The sequence below is a fragment of the Benincasa hispida genome, chromosome 4 (assembly GCF_009727055.1).
Source record: "Benincasa hispida cultivar B227 chromosome 4, ASM972705v1, whole genome shotgun sequence".
Taxonomy (NCBI): Eukaryota; Viridiplantae; Streptophyta; class Magnoliopsida; order Cucurbitales; family Cucurbitaceae; genus Benincasa; species Benincasa hispida.
Genome location: NC_052352.1, coordinates 60656000 through 60671383, shown reverse-complemented (window position 1 = coordinate 60671383; position 15384 = coordinate 60656000). Strand labels below are relative to the sequence as shown.

Here is a 15384-nt window from a genome sequence, read left to right as displayed (position 1 = left end):
TGAAAAAAATATATTTACCCTTAATTCGCTGCTAGAAATTTGATTTAATTTTTATTTTACCGTCCTTTAAGAATTTGAATTTCACAGTAAAACATTCTCCGGAAATTAAAAAAAAAAACTAAAAAATAAAATATTTAGTATTAATTTGTTGGCCTTAAATCGTGGACGGGTACACGATTTATGTGCTGAGTCAAAACTCATGGACCTCGTTCACGATTTCACAACCACATTGCTGTCTCTTATACACATCTAGATGTGTATAAGAGACAGTATATATATTCCATTTAACTCCTCACAAGTTTAAATCATTAATTTTTTTAAAAAAACTTTTCGATGGAATTTCGATCAAGATGAAGAAGAAGATCAGCTATAATCGGAATCTCAACCACATTGCAATCACTTCGAGATCTAATTTTCTTTAGTAGACTGCCACACAATTATCCAAAGGAAAATTAGGAAATATTCATAAATTCATTTAGATATTCATATAATCCTGGACTCTTAGTCTAATATAACATAAGAAAGTCAGTTTTATAAAAAGTAAAAGTACCTTTTTGTAAAATCTAACGACATGGTTGAAACTATATTTAATTATAATGCAATTCTCACATAGAAAATCTTGAAACAAATTATACGTTTTTGTACCTTTGGAGGTTTATATACATTTACATTTCATAATAGTAGGAGAAATAATATTGTTCATTCTTTTTAGGTTTATATTTTATAAATGTTGGGTATACTCTATACTTGAAATTAAAAAACAAAAACAGATAAAAGATAAAAGAGGAATCTCCGATCTCAAAATATAAATTGATGGCAAGAGGTGGTCTTGTGTCAAATTGAATTCAAAAATGGAATCGCTGGTTGCAGCCGAATAGATAGGGAAAATTATTGAGTTTGAAAACTCTATACCAAAATACAATTTAAACTAAAACTTAAAATCAAAAGTGTAATAATATATTAAAAAAAAAAAACCAACAAACACAAAATAAGAAATATTCAAAACAAAATATTATCGACCGAAACCATTTCTTGAAACGGGTAATTTGATAAATTTTTTAAAGATTAAAATATCATTTTGATCCTATACTTCAAATATTATTCAATTTTAAACTCTGTAATGGAAGGAAAAGTCTACCTTCCATAAAACCCAATAAAATATCATACAGTGGAACCAAGTTGGGAAAACTAGCACCAAACTAATACAAGGATGCCAAAATGCTGCTTTCCCTTCCAACTAAAAGCAATAAAGCTGCTTGTTGATCACTTTCTCACCAAATATAAACAAATTGGCTTCAACTACAAGAAGTTACTACTCAAACTTATGAATTGATGATTAAAAAAATATAAAAACATAAAAAGGAAGTTCCAATTTTGCTTTTGTAAAAATAATTTGAGGCTAAATCAGCAAATGGAAACCTCGTTGTGTCTAAACAGAGCCAACTTATTAGTGATCTTAGGCCACGCTTACCAATCCTAATCAAAATTAAATTGGTGAAATTACCATAATGGGTCTCAATCACAAACGTAATTGAATTGTTGATCCTGTTTATTAAACATTTTGCAAACGCAATCTGATTACCATTAGTATTGTTTACTTTACAATATTTACTTTATATTATCTTCTTACTGGTACTGTTTAGGATCAATCAGTAATAGTACTAATATCTATAACGGTAGTTCCCCTATTATAACAGTAACAATAATCGTGATGATAATGATATTTGTGGACACAATTAAAAAATTGTTCAAAACTATCTAAAAAATGCTAGCTGATCTTGCACTCAAATTGCAATAGATTTGGCAAACTAATCGAATAAAATTTACTTTTCAGGTTATCATTGATGGATTACATTTTTCATGGAAATAAACATCTTTAGTTGTCATTTGTCCAGGAAACATTACAGGCTTTACAACTAAAAACAACCAATAACAAAAAGCAAATATAATTTACATGTCGTTTTTCGGACTACTAAAACTCACTTGCAATCTTGTGTTCCAACTGATAGCGAAGCAACATTTGTAAACAGTACACGAGCGCGTTCAGATTGTGTTCTGAAGGATGTAGCAACATGATCGTACTCTACAGCAACATGAACAAGCAGACCTTCAGTTGCTACTTCTTATCAGCTGGTCTTCATTTTAAATGGATTTGGGTGGCCACAAGCTGAAAATTACTGCAAGTTGCTACTTTCAGGTTCTCCTCTTTCTTCTCCTCGTGGCATGCTACAATTTTTACCAATTTTGTCAGCATATTTGGCAAAAGCAGCAGAGAGAGCTGATTTGATATTTAATTCAGGTTCCTTTTTGTGTTGGCTACCATCTTCTGTTCTCTTCTCATCCACATCTTGTTCTTCATCCATTGAGCGAGGTTTGGTATTATTCTGGGTTGGAGTTTCTGGAGCACCAGGGTGGGTTGAAACAATGCGCTTGAATGGCTCGTGAAAGGTGTCGTACAGCCGCCTTACCTGACAAGTAAGAGGAATTTAATAACAAACTAAAAATCACTCTTAAGTTTCTAAATGCAATAACCTCAATCACCTGACAACAAAATTTAGATAGCTGTGGAGGATGAATAATGCCAGTTTCAATAGAATTATCAACAACCTAAAAATCTACCAAGATCATACACAGAATATTAAGGAGAATGATATCATATTTATGAGTGAAATTTTTTAGAAAAATATAACATCAAGCTATTTATATCACAGTTGAAGACTTAAAAACTGATTGGGACGCTGAGTTGAGTTATGTCTGGAGTTCACATGTCTGTGGAGTTCCCACATATCTTGAGAGTTTATATGTTTGTATGTTTGTGTTTGGAGTACAAAGTTATTTAGTCTGAGTTCATGTCTGTGTTTGAGATGCAAAGTTGAGTTCATATATCTGGGTATCTGATACAGTTTTTTAACTCTAAATAATATGCTCTTATGATTACTATTTTTGTTTTAAAACTTTTTTATTCAATAATTCTACCCATCTTTGTTTGAACAAAATATTGACTGCAATTTTTTTCTTTTCATTTTTAGAACTTTTCTTTCTTGCTTTCTTTCTTTTTTTGGCAATAAACAACAATTAACCCATTACATTTCGGGTAGAAATATGGTTAAATAAAATGAAAAACTAAAGCGAAATCAAAACTTTCTAACCAATTCTTCTCCGTGAATTTCATTATCATCTTCTTTTTCTTCTTCTATCTATTGTTGCTCTATATTTTTACTATATCATGTATTATTTTAATTTAATCTCCCCCATCATCGTAACAGTTAATGGAATGTCACCACATTTCTTCAACTGTTTCACTTTCATTTCCACTAAATTTGAAGGATCATTAGAGAACAAATCTCTATTTTTCACTAATTCTTGCTGGAAAATATTCTAGAAAAAAAATTTTCATTTTATGGTTTTTTTTTTATATGTGGCATACTTTTCAACTACATACATATTTTTCGTCTAAATATTCTTAACGCTCATATAATATGTGAATTCATTACGTATAAATATTGCACTTAATGTAGACAATAATATTTTTTATATAATCAACCACCCTACAACATACTTTAACAGTCATCAGTCTTATAGTAATCGGAAGTGGTTGTCGAAATTGATTATCGAAGATTATTTTTGCTGGAGTTTGTAGCCGGAGATGGTTGTCGGAGCCTGAAGTTGGTCACATAAAGGTGTATTGGAGTTGGTTGTCGAAGTTTGTCATCAGAGGTGGTTTTCGAATCTTGGAGTTGGTCAGGCAAAAGTGATCGTCGAAGTTAATCGAATATGATTTTCGTTGGAGATTGTAGTCGGAGGTGACTCGAAGCCAAAAGTTAGTCACATGAAGATGGTATCAGAGTTGGTTGTCGGAGTTTGTCGTCGAAGGTGGTTGTCGAAACCTCGAGTTGGTCGTCGGAATTGATCGCTCAAAAGTGATCATCAAAGGTGATTTTCATCGGAGTTTGTAGTCGGGGGTGGTTGTCGGAGCCTACAAAGATAGATGTCGGAGTTGGTCATTGGAATTTGTTGTCGGAGCCAATTGGTCGTCGGAGTTGGGTCACAGGAGGTGGTTATCGGAGGCCAGAATTGGTTATCGGAGTTGGTCGCACAAAGTTTGTCGGAGCTCGGAGTTGGTCGCTGGAGCTGTCATCGGAGGTGGTTATCGGAGTCTGGATTTCATCGTTGGAATTGTCATCATAGGTAGTTGTCGGAGCCCGGAGTTGGTTGCCGGAGTTTCCATCAGAAGTGGTTGTCAGAACCAGAGTTGGTCGTCGGAGTTGTCATCAAAGGTGGTTGTCGAAGCCCAAAGTTAGTTCTCAATGTGTGACAGTGGTCGATGGGTGGAGCCATTGAAAACATAGGAAGAAAGGAGAATTGGGGTGAGTTGGTAAAATATACCAACTAAACTCCACCAACATTTAAAGTTGGTGGGTCAAACAATGAGTTGGTATATCGTACCAACTCAACTCAACTCATGTTGGTGAGCCAAACACCCCCTTAATATTATTTATTTATTTTTTATAATAAGAACAACTTTGATTGAGAAAAAAAATGAAAGAATACACACGTGAACAAAAAAACTCAACCAACAAAAAAATGGGGAATCCCACTACAGGGAGGGACTCCAGCTATACAAAATCATATCAATGGAATAATTACAAAAAGCCTTTGCAATCGAAGCCCAATGAGAAACATGGAAATGAACAAGAGACCAAACATCCCTAATATCCCTCTCAATTCCCCTAAACACCCGCCTATTTCTCTCGTCCCATAGCACCCAAACAATAGCACAAATACTAGCAAGCCAGAGGGATCGATCTCTCTCCCCAAACGGCAGATTAAGGAAGAACTCCTCCATCATATCTCTAACACCCCTATGGCGAACACACGTCAAGTCAAACGTCTAGAGAAAATAATTCCAGACAGTTCGCAAACTCGTAGCGCCAAAGAACATGATCCAAGTCTTCCTCCCGACGGTAGGCTACGCTCGGGAACGAAAAAAGAGGAAAGAAATGAATCATCGTCGGAGTAACTTACAGGTCAGAGGGCTCATTACCCAAATCCTCCCGAACCTCCTTCAAACCATGTAAATGTTTCCACGCAGTATGGATGTAAATGCTTCTATTATTACTTACATACTAAAAGCATGTTATTGTATTGTCGATGATATAGAATACTTCTAGCTTAAACCACGTCAAAATATTATGGATGACATCAAAGACATGGGATATTTTCAAAAGAAATTTACGATTCCAATGAAAAAGAGTATAACAAGAACTAAGAACACTTGGAAAAGGGTCCTGCTTTGGAAAAGGGAATACCTTGCGCTCACCTATACCAGGGCAACGAGCTAGATCTTCCATGGATGCATCCATAATATGAGATAGAGACTGCAACAGAAAACAAATTAGCAGTTTTACACCGAAGAAGACATAACAGACAAGAATGGAAGAACCTTAGTGAAAGACAGCAGAGGGTTACCCCAAATGTCGTTCCAAGGGTGACCACATCAGTCTTGTTAACATGCCGAACTGATGTCAGGACATGAGTTAGCTACAATTAAAACGAGAATTTTAATTCAGAACATATTTAAAGAGCTAAGAAAGTAAAATCAATTGTGGTGGACTTGACTTTTTGGAAAAAATAGCTAAGAGGTGATGTAAATATAAGGCCACATGATATTGGTGTCACAGAAACGAAATAAATGTTCAATAGGTAAAAAGCTTTAAAAAATCAATACCCGTGACAGATAGTCGGTGTCCATCTGGCCTTGAATAAGATCTGCAGGCTTGTTTTCATAAACTTTTATAGTCTCCAAGTAGCGACCACACTCCTCCAAACTAATAAAAAGCAGAAATAAAATCCAAAAGTCAATTTCCTGGCATGGGGTCGCTACTCTTTACCTCAACCAAGAAAAAAAGAAGTAAATAAGCCAGCCAAAAATAACTTCACACGAGCATAAAAAATGTACCTCCAAGCACAAAGAAGGGTACAATCGTGAAGTAGAGCTGTTTTGGTGACTTCAAGCAAAGGCTTCACAACATCTTCCTGAAATAAACTAAAACATGCCATTACTTCACACAAGCATCAAAATGACTACACTTTGGTAACTAAATTAACTATATGAAGTCTTCATCAGGACAAAAACCGGGCCAGCCAGTATGATTTCTTACCACATCAACATGACACAGAACTACACGAAGCTTGAAATTCTTTTGCAATTCTCTTATACGGTAATACAGGTAGTCCGGATGCAGTAGATGATACCGAAGACTGCAAAAAAGGACTAATCTAATCAATGAAATATTCTAACATATGGAAGAACTAAGAAGATGACTAAACGATTGACGCATAATGTTTTGCCCGGATAAGATGGTGTGAGAGATCAAAACCAGTACTAAAGTTGTACATTCAAATGCTAAAGCTCTCTAGTGCAGCGTTGTTTGCAATTAGCAACAGGAGCCAGGGGGACCTTGATTTTTACTTTTGTATTTTCATTTTTCTTTCTCCCTTTAGAGACGGTTCTTCAGGATGTCAGGTTCATTTTGGCTTTCAATAGAGGCTGCTATGATCGAGGAGGTGCTCTTGAACGCTTCTTTTCAGGATAAAGAAGGGTTTTGTGGCAATCTAGACTGTTTTCCTTTCTTCTTCTTTTTTTTTTTTTTTTTTTTTTTTTTTTGCTATTTTGTGGAGAATTTGATTGGAGATGAACAATACAATCTTTAGAGGGGATAAGGGATCTTGGGAGGGGCTTTGGGAGTTGGTCAGGTCTAAGTCTTCTTTATAGACGCCCAATGATTGGGTGTTCTGTAATTACCAGCTGAATCTCATTTTGGTGGACAGGGGTTTGTTCATGTAGTTAATGTTGGGCTTCCTTTGTGAACTTGTTTTTCGTATGGCTTGTACAATCTTTTATTTCTCTCAACGAAAGTTTGGTTCTTATAAAAACAATAAAATGTTTCCATCATACCAGAACTCTAATATGCAAATACAACCACATTTAATAGAAGCCTAGTAGGAACGTCTTTAAGGGTTCAGAAACTACCGTTTATGAGTGCCAGTGTTGCACACAAGTCAGACAAACCAAGCTCATAGCACACTGGACACTCTAAATCTAGAGAGCTCAATTTTATTTCTTTTGATACCATGAGTAGAGTAAATAGAAAGGGAATGAAACTCAAACCTTAGATAGAGAGCACAAGAGCTTTGTCCAAGTAAGTAATCAGGTACTACATCTGCAAAAGCCCATCTCACATTCCTGACGTGTTTGAGAAGGGGATTTCCCTTCTGAGAGAACATGAGATGAACCAATTCACTATTATTAACGACATACCAATGGCATAAACTTCAAATAAAATAAACTTGAAGTAATAAGCCAAAAAGCTTATATTCATTATTTCTCTCTCTTTTTTTTTTTAGATTAAGAAACATTTTCATTGAGAATAGAGGAATACCAATAGTTAAGTAACACAAAAAAGATGGACGATAGATGTCCTTAGGCATTGGGCAAGTTGGCAACATTAAAGACAATAATAATAATAAAATAAAAACCCAGATAATTTGGTAGCTTGTTGGCTTAGTGGGGCAGTAGGCAGCTGAGCTAGGTCCAATGCTCCACGTTGCAGGTTCGATCCATTTGATAAAGAGAAGAAAGGAAGAAAAACATTAATAATAAAGTGAATCGTAGTTAAACAGATCCTCTTGAAGAGAGGGTAAAAGTCTAGAGTGAGGTGCTGCAGTGTGAATGCTCTAAGCTATCTCTAAAGACATTCCTACCATAAAATATCCTGTTTTCCCCCACGAGCAAAATTCTCCATAGAATAAACAGAAGCCAATATCCCAACAAACACATCCTGCAATCTCTGGTAGGTTAGAGTCTTTGCCATACTTCGATTTGTGTGGCTGGAAAGGAACATGAGACGAAATACAAGAACAGTAGAGCAAGCTCATGAATTGATGTTTAGAAATTGGGGTGTTTTAACTCTTGTCTTTGCTCGTAATTTAAATATAAATGTAATTATCCTTTACTTCTAATTTCAAAAAACCAAAGTTCCAAGCAAGATAAAACTAAGCGGATAATTATAAAAAAGCTTCAATAACCAAAGCCCACAAGGAAATACGGAACCTAGCGACTGGCGAGGGACCAAACATCATAAGGAGCTTGCTCAAGCCCTTTAAAGGTTTTATTGTTCTTCTCACCCCAAAGACCCAACAAAATAACACACTCCCGCGAAACACAAGAACTTTCCTTTCGAGGATGAAGAAGAAACTTCTCAATCACCTCTTAGCAATCATGTTCTCTAGCTAGAAAAAACCAAACTTATCAAAGAAAAATTCACATAGCATATGCAAAATCAAAATGCCAAAGAAGATGATCAAGGTCCACTTCAGTTCTCCTAAACAGAATGGAGCACCACAACCCCAATCAAGGAAGGCATCCTCCTCGACATCCTGTCTAAAGTATTAACCCACCATGAAGAACCAGCCAAATAAGTAACTTAACATAATTAGAAATTTTCATCCTCCAATCAAGGCATAGACCGAATATCTCAAGGGAGAAGGCTTGACCGACAAAAAAAAAAGAATTACCAAAAACTTCCTTTGAAGGATTAGGGCACCACACACGAAAGTCCCTTCTCCCATCAGAAGGCTGAAAACCCTCCAATAAAGAGAGAAGAGCAATAATATCCCCTTTCCCTATCAGATAACAAGCAACAAAACTAGAAGTAGAATTACCAAAAACTTCCTCCCAAGGATTATGGCACCACACACGAAAGTCCCTTCTACAATCAAAACACTAAAAATCCTCCAATAAAGAGAGAAGAACAACAGTATCCCCATTTCCCTATCAAATAATGAGTGACAAAACTAGAACTTAACCTTCTTGGGGATTTTCATCCCCTACATCGAGGCATAGACTGAATCTCTCAAGGGAGAAGGGTTGTCTAGACAAAGAAAAAGGAATTACAAGAAAAGCCCTCTAAAGGGGTATGGCACTACACACAAAAGTCCCTTCTCCCATCAGAAAACCAAAAAGCCCAAGATAAAGAGAGTATAGCAACAATATCCCTTGTTTCCCTATTAGATAACGAATGACGGAACCCCATAGTGCAAACAGTATTAGCTCCTCTAACAAAACCAACCAAGTGAATAATTTAATCATCCTCGTAATCTTTATTTCCAAGAACTTTCACTAAGAACCCCATAGTGCAAACAGNCTCCTCTAACAAAACCAACCAAGTGAATAATTTAATCATCCTCGTAATCTTTATTTCCAAGAACTTTCACTAAGAACCCCATAGTGCAAACAGTATTAGCTCCTCTAACAAAACCAACCAAATGAATAATTTAATCATCCTCGTAATCTTTATTTCCAAGAACTTTCACTAAGAACCCCATAGTGCAAACAGTATTAGCTCCCCTAACAAAACCAACCAAGTGAATAATTTAATCATCCTCGTAATCTTTATTTCCAAGAACTTTCACTAAATTCCCAACACCTGTACCCCATCGCTGACTTATAAGGGCACAACCTCCCATTAGACAAGATGACACCTATTGTCCTCTGGAAGACTTTCAAAATGAAATTTCAGTTAACACCAAAGTTTCTAAAATGGAAAGGCTCTTGACAGTGGAAAGGCTTTTGAGAAAGATGCCTTCGCTTATCGGTCCTTGGTGCTGCATCCTTTGTTTGCAAGATCTGTGTGGAATGATTCTTTTCAAGAGTTTGGCTTTGTGCTCGCTCGTCAAAGGGTTGTTTGTTCGATGTTTGGGGAGTTCCTCCTTCATCCGCCTTTTAAAGGAAAGGTCGTTTTATTTGGCTTGCGGGGGTGTGTGCTCTTTTGTGGGATCTTTGGGGGGAGAGGAACAACAAAGTGTTTAGTGTAGGGAGAGAGACCAAAGTGAGGTTTGGTCCTTGGTGAGGTTTCATGTTTCTCCGTGGGCTTCAATTTCGAACACTTTCTGTAATTATTCCCTTGGAAATATTTCTCTTAGTTGGAAGCCCTTTCTTTAGGGGCTCTGCGGGCTTGGTTTTTTGTATGCCTTTGTATTCTTTCATTTTTTTTTCCAATGAAAGCAGTTGTTTACATTAAAAAAAAAAAAAGGGAAGGGGAAATGGAGGAGAATATTTATTATCTATAACATAGACTGACAGTAAGTCAAAGAATATTTATTATCTATAACATAGACTGACAATAAGTCGGAGAATATTTATTATTATCTATAACATAGACTAATAATAAGTCAGAGAATATTTAGTATCTATAACATAGATTAACGGTAAATTGGAGAATGTTTATTATCCATAACATAGACTTAAACTAAGTCTACGTCCTTTTTCAAGAATTAACATGGAAGTTTCTTTTGTACTTGATCACTCTCACCAACCCAATAAGGAATTCTACCTAGTGTCACAGAAAAAGGAAAACCAAAATAACAAAGGAGGAATAGGACATTTTACAACCAACCAATTGACTTTATTTGCTAATTTATGCACATCACAATTTGACTGCTTGGCTTGAGGATTTCAATCTATTAATGCTAGCCCAATAGATCTCTTCAGAGACCATCCACATTCCATTAAGATTACCAAAATATTTCTCACCACTAGCTTAAAAGAGTTTTATCATCAACAAGGAGCAAATTCTTGAGATATGCCTTCACCAACCTTGAAACTTATATGAACCAGGACATTCTCGTGTTACCTTCAAGACCAATCGCCCATTCAATAGCCAAAAAACTAGTAGTATTGAATTCTTGCATACAAATAAAGATAAACTCAATTGAGGGGATTCAAACAACTACAACTAATCAGAAGCTCTATGATAGGTTCCATTTGATGCTACAAGATAAAATTGATTGAGCTTTATAAAATCTCATTAGTGTTATTTTATTTGCAAGCATATTTTATTTTGGTGTTTTCATTTTTGGACCCATATATGTCTTATTTGGGATTTTAGTATTTTTGAGTTAGGGGTAGAATGGACTTTTAAGTCCCTTTGGTTAAACAAGATAGGTTTTAAGGGGTAAAATGGAACACAATACTGAATTTTCGAAATTCTGAAGTTGTTAGGGTTTTCTAAATGAAAACCTTCTAGCAGATGAAGGAGCCTCATCACCACTTTGCAATTCTTGAGCCAAGATTGCATGCCAAGAACACTCAAGAGGGATTGATCAACTTGCTTGTGAAGTGTTCGAAACTTTGAGTAAGGAACTAGTTCTCCTTATCTCTTAATCTTCGATCAAAAGGTAATCCAACTTTAATCTTTCCCTTTAGATTGACGTCAAATTGATTTGGAGGGTTTTAGAATTTGATATTAGAGGTTCGACAAAATAGTTCCTAATTTTCAAATTGCTAGGGTTATCATATAAAAAATCTTCCATCATGTCTCTGAACCCTTCTATATGAACATTCATCACAAGAATCAATTCTGACAATATTACTTTCATGACTAGTTTGATAGAATGGTGACATTTTAGAAGTATCATCACTAAATTTGATATTAGTAAGTCATGACTTAACAATCATGTAATATTTTTCAATCTTCCTAGTAATTAATTGACGCATCTACCATGCAAAGATAAGCTACAAGACAGCCAGCCAATGAAATCGCGTATCATAATCCCCACATTATGATCCAAACCATTTATAAACTGCCAACAAAATCCACCAATGGAGAAACACGGTGACCAAACTACCAATTCAAATTAAGAGAGTTCCAGCAAGTTCCTTATATTAACAACCTCACCTGTCTATTGCTCACAAGAATAGCATTGTGACTAACAGAGCTCGGCACTGACGAGCTATTATTTGGAGTAGTTGTAGAAGCTGATGTTGAAGAAGATGAGGTATCTAGTTGATCATTTTTTCTGAAATCAACAAAAAACCACAAAAAGCATATTGAAATCCGACTAACCCAAAAGACAATATCACAAAAAAAAAAAAAAAAAAAAAAAAGAGAGAGAGAGAGAGAGAGATAAAAAGACAAAAAGACGAAAAGGGCAGAAAAAGAAATTAAATTCTGGATGCCATGAATGAAACAGTGACTTTGAAAAGGAAATGGGGAAACAGGCACCTTGGGTTTGTGATCTCAGAAGCCGACAAGGATTGAGAGGAGGAGGCAGATGCTGGTTTTGGAGGAGGAGAGTAAAATTCAGAGGATTTGAGGAACGCAAAGGCTTGGGAGAAGGATTGTGACTTTGGCTGTGAGCTCTCGATGACTTCTTGATAAGAGGGTATCTTGATAATGGTCTTACTCTTTTTGTGAGCGGTTTGCTGTAAGTTCTCTTCCTCGTTTCCTTCCTCCATAATCTTCCCTTTGTGCTATTTCAGATTCTGGAAATTGAGATGCTGAAAGGGATCCCTTTAAAATAACAATTTAAACAAAACAAACTTTTAGTAATAAAAACATATGTCTCAAATCAAGACTAGCCCTCATACTCTTAAATAGTTCGATGAAAATGGTAAAGATAAATTAGTGATGCGGAAGGTCATGACACCCTGTCCCCATGGCACAACTAGCAATGTCCTATCAACTGCCTCAAACACGGCCCTTATGTGGGAGAGAAACAAAAGCGTAAAGGGTGAGTATTATATAAATACTCGTCACACAGACACATCATACAAATGTTCAAATGCATATGGCACACATACAAGGTACAAAACATAAGCTTAGATGTTATGACACCCGCGTCACACAGATATGGTGTACATAACCCATAATAGTTAATATTTCATGAGATATAACACATCACACAGATACGGTGTACATAACTCATAACCCACACAGAGCTCGTGTTATGGACATTTGCGTCACACGAAGTGTCAATGTACACGACACGCTTACAACCAATAATCAAACATGCTTATCAGTATCACAATATGATATCATATGGACATTAGGTTGGCATATAGTGCTATTCCATGGAAAAACAATAGTTCTAAATCCATCATCAGAGAACCACTTACCTTAGATTGAAACAAAAACTATCAAGGTAAATTCCCTTTAGCTTGCAAAAACCATGCTCCGCCCAAAAGTCCCTTTATCCAGTTCACCAAATTCTACTGATTATATAGCTTGAAATTTGAATCTAGGCAAGAACGCAGAATTAAGTGTTAATCACCCAAATACAGCAACCAATATAAGATTTTAAAGGACTTGAAGGCTTTAAAATTTACCGAAATGTCACCCAATATAAATCCCTTGCTGGACAGCGGCCTTAAATTCCTCTAAATCACAAATCTAACGTCCAAAAACCATGGTAAAGCAAAACTTAGGCTAAAACTTAATGGGTATTTTAAAATTAACAAACTCAAAACTCCTTCCAAACCCTTACCTACAGCCACGATCAGCGGCAACAGCGACTGGAGACGTGCCAAAAACAGCGCTGAACAGAGAATGGCAGAAAGGATGGGTGAGAGTGGCGGCTGTGGTGTCTGATTGCGTGATCAGAAAAGGAAAAGAATGAGAAAGAGAAGAATCGAGAAGATAGAAAGAAAAGAAGGAAAGAAAGAAGAGGCAGAGCAGCGACGTTACCGGTGACGGGAGGCGATGGCCAGGTCAGCGGGCGAAGCGTGGCCGGCGACAATCGGTGGAGGCGGTGAAGGGCGGCGACCAGCGAAGGGCAGCGGCTGGAGGAGGAGTTATCGGGTGATCGCAGGCGAGAGGTGAAATGATGACGCGCGGTTCTTTTTCCTTCTCTACCCGTGTTTGAGTTATGAAGTATCAATGTAGTAACACATCTGAAGTTAAGAGTTATTTAACATCAAATTGATGAGTAAAACCACTCGAATTTTGAAAGATATTTAAATTATTATGAATTTGTTGGAGAAAAATGAACGGAAACACGAATATTAATAAATATAATATATAAATAAATAAAATAATAAAAAAATAAGAAATTTCTTAAAAAAATCTCCACTATCAGTATATATATCTCTACAAAATCCACAAATGACCACTTATTTATAGAAAATTTTTGACAAGTAAAAAGTGTCACACTTGAACACTATGCATAAGTGGTTGAATGACACATAATTAACACATGTGATAATGAGACAATGACATTTGACATTAGACACTAAGTATGACATTTATTATTGTATAGTATTTATAATATATATACAGTTTTTATCTAAAAAATGGTAGGATATTAAATTAAAATGCATGGTAATTATTTGAAAATGCATATGGATATACTATTTCTAGGAACTAACAAAATTACACAATATTTAAATACAAAATCTAATCCAAAATTTCAAAACTATTGTAAATAAAAGAATGAAAAGTCTCCTTAAACTCACAAAAAAAAAAGTGTAGAAATTGAAATAGGGTTAAGTCTCTAAAATTAGTTGGAAAACAAGGTTACAGTGTTGAGACGCTCTCAGAATTTTTCAAAAATTATATTCCGTCTCGATGCAGTGGCCTCAAGTCAAGTCTATTGGACTGATGCATTTGATATGGGTGTACATGGGTTAGGTTGGATTAGGTTGAGGGTATTTTTTGGACTAACTCAAAAATTCGGGTTGGTTGGGTTGGCAACTCAAAGAACCTAAATAAAGTCTCTAACCCAACCAACTCAACCCTTAAATTTCAGGTTGAGTTGTCGGGTTATAATTTATTTTTTTAATTAAAAAATATGTAAATTTATATACAACACATAACTAATAACTAAAATCTCATAAAATTCAAGTGCTAAATATCAATTATATCTAAGATATTTGTTGTAAACTTCAAATAAAGACAAATATCATAATAATTTTTTAAAAAATATATTTAAAATTCACAAATTAATCAATACAAAATAATCAAATTTTAAACAAAGAAAAATATATATATGATATTTTATTTATATATAGAAAATTGAGTTGAGTTGGGTCGACCCAAAATTTTTTTAGCCAACCCATGACCCAACCCAACCCAACCCAAAAACAAAACTAATTCAACCCAACCCTTATATTTTTGGTTGGGTAGTCTGGGTTGTCGGATTATTTAAACACCCCTAGCATTTGGGTCATTGAGACGTTGTTGTCAATTTGTGAACATTGTCCTCTTAGATTTTTTAGTTGCAACACTTCTTCTCGTGATTTGAAAGCTCTAAATCATCTTCAATTACCTTAACATTGACATAGAATTATGTTCAGAATGTTTGAAACCTACCAATCTTACAAATCATGCTGTGAAATTCACTATTTCAACCTCAAAATTTAAAATAAGTGTTAAAGATATCACTTTGGGATTGTGATATAAAACCTAGTAAGTAATGTATTATGTTATCTCTCTATCCTTATAGGCATGTTTTCCTTTTAGAAATTTATTAAATTTCTTAAAGGTAAAGAATTTCCGATAAGGACCAAACAAAAAAATTGGAAAAATTAAAATCTCGTTTGATAAT

The 15384-nt window shown here is 35.3% G+C and overlaps 1 protein-coding gene across 3 annotated transcripts; it reads right to left on the bottom strand.

Moving 5' to 3' along the window:
* Positions 1 to 1814: 1814 nt before the first annotated feature.
* LOC120075356 (DNA excision repair protein ERCC-1) lies at positions 1815 to 13746 on the bottom strand. Of its 3 annotated transcripts, none has more exons than XM_039028664.1 (13): positions 13527 to 13735; positions 13327 to 13426; positions 13169 to 13232; positions 12959 to 13080; positions 12066 to 12353; positions 11739 to 11859; positions 7172 to 7275; positions 6162 to 6261; positions 5960 to 6036; positions 5729 to 5828; positions 5470 to 5541; positions 5310 to 5378; positions 1815 to 2468 (listed from the first exon to the last, which is right to left on the bottom strand). In XM_039028664.1, exons 5-13 carry the CDS (start codon positions 12296 to 12298, stop codon positions 2175 to 2177), a joined length of 1170 nt encoding a protein of 389 aa, XP_038884592.1. In that variant the 5' UTR covers positions 12299 to 12353; positions 12959 to 13080; positions 13169 to 13232; positions 13327 to 13426; positions 13527 to 13735; the 3' UTR covers positions 1815 to 2174. The 3 variants fall into 3 exon arrangements, with proteins under 3 accessions (XP_038884592.1, XP_038884593.1, XP_038884594.1); XM_039028665.1 differs by having other exon boundaries at positions 13327 to 13377; XM_039028666.1 differs by having other exon boundaries at positions 2239 to 2468; positions 5321 to 5378; positions 13527 to 13746.
* Between the last annotated feature and the right edge of the window lie 1638 nt (positions 13747 to 15384).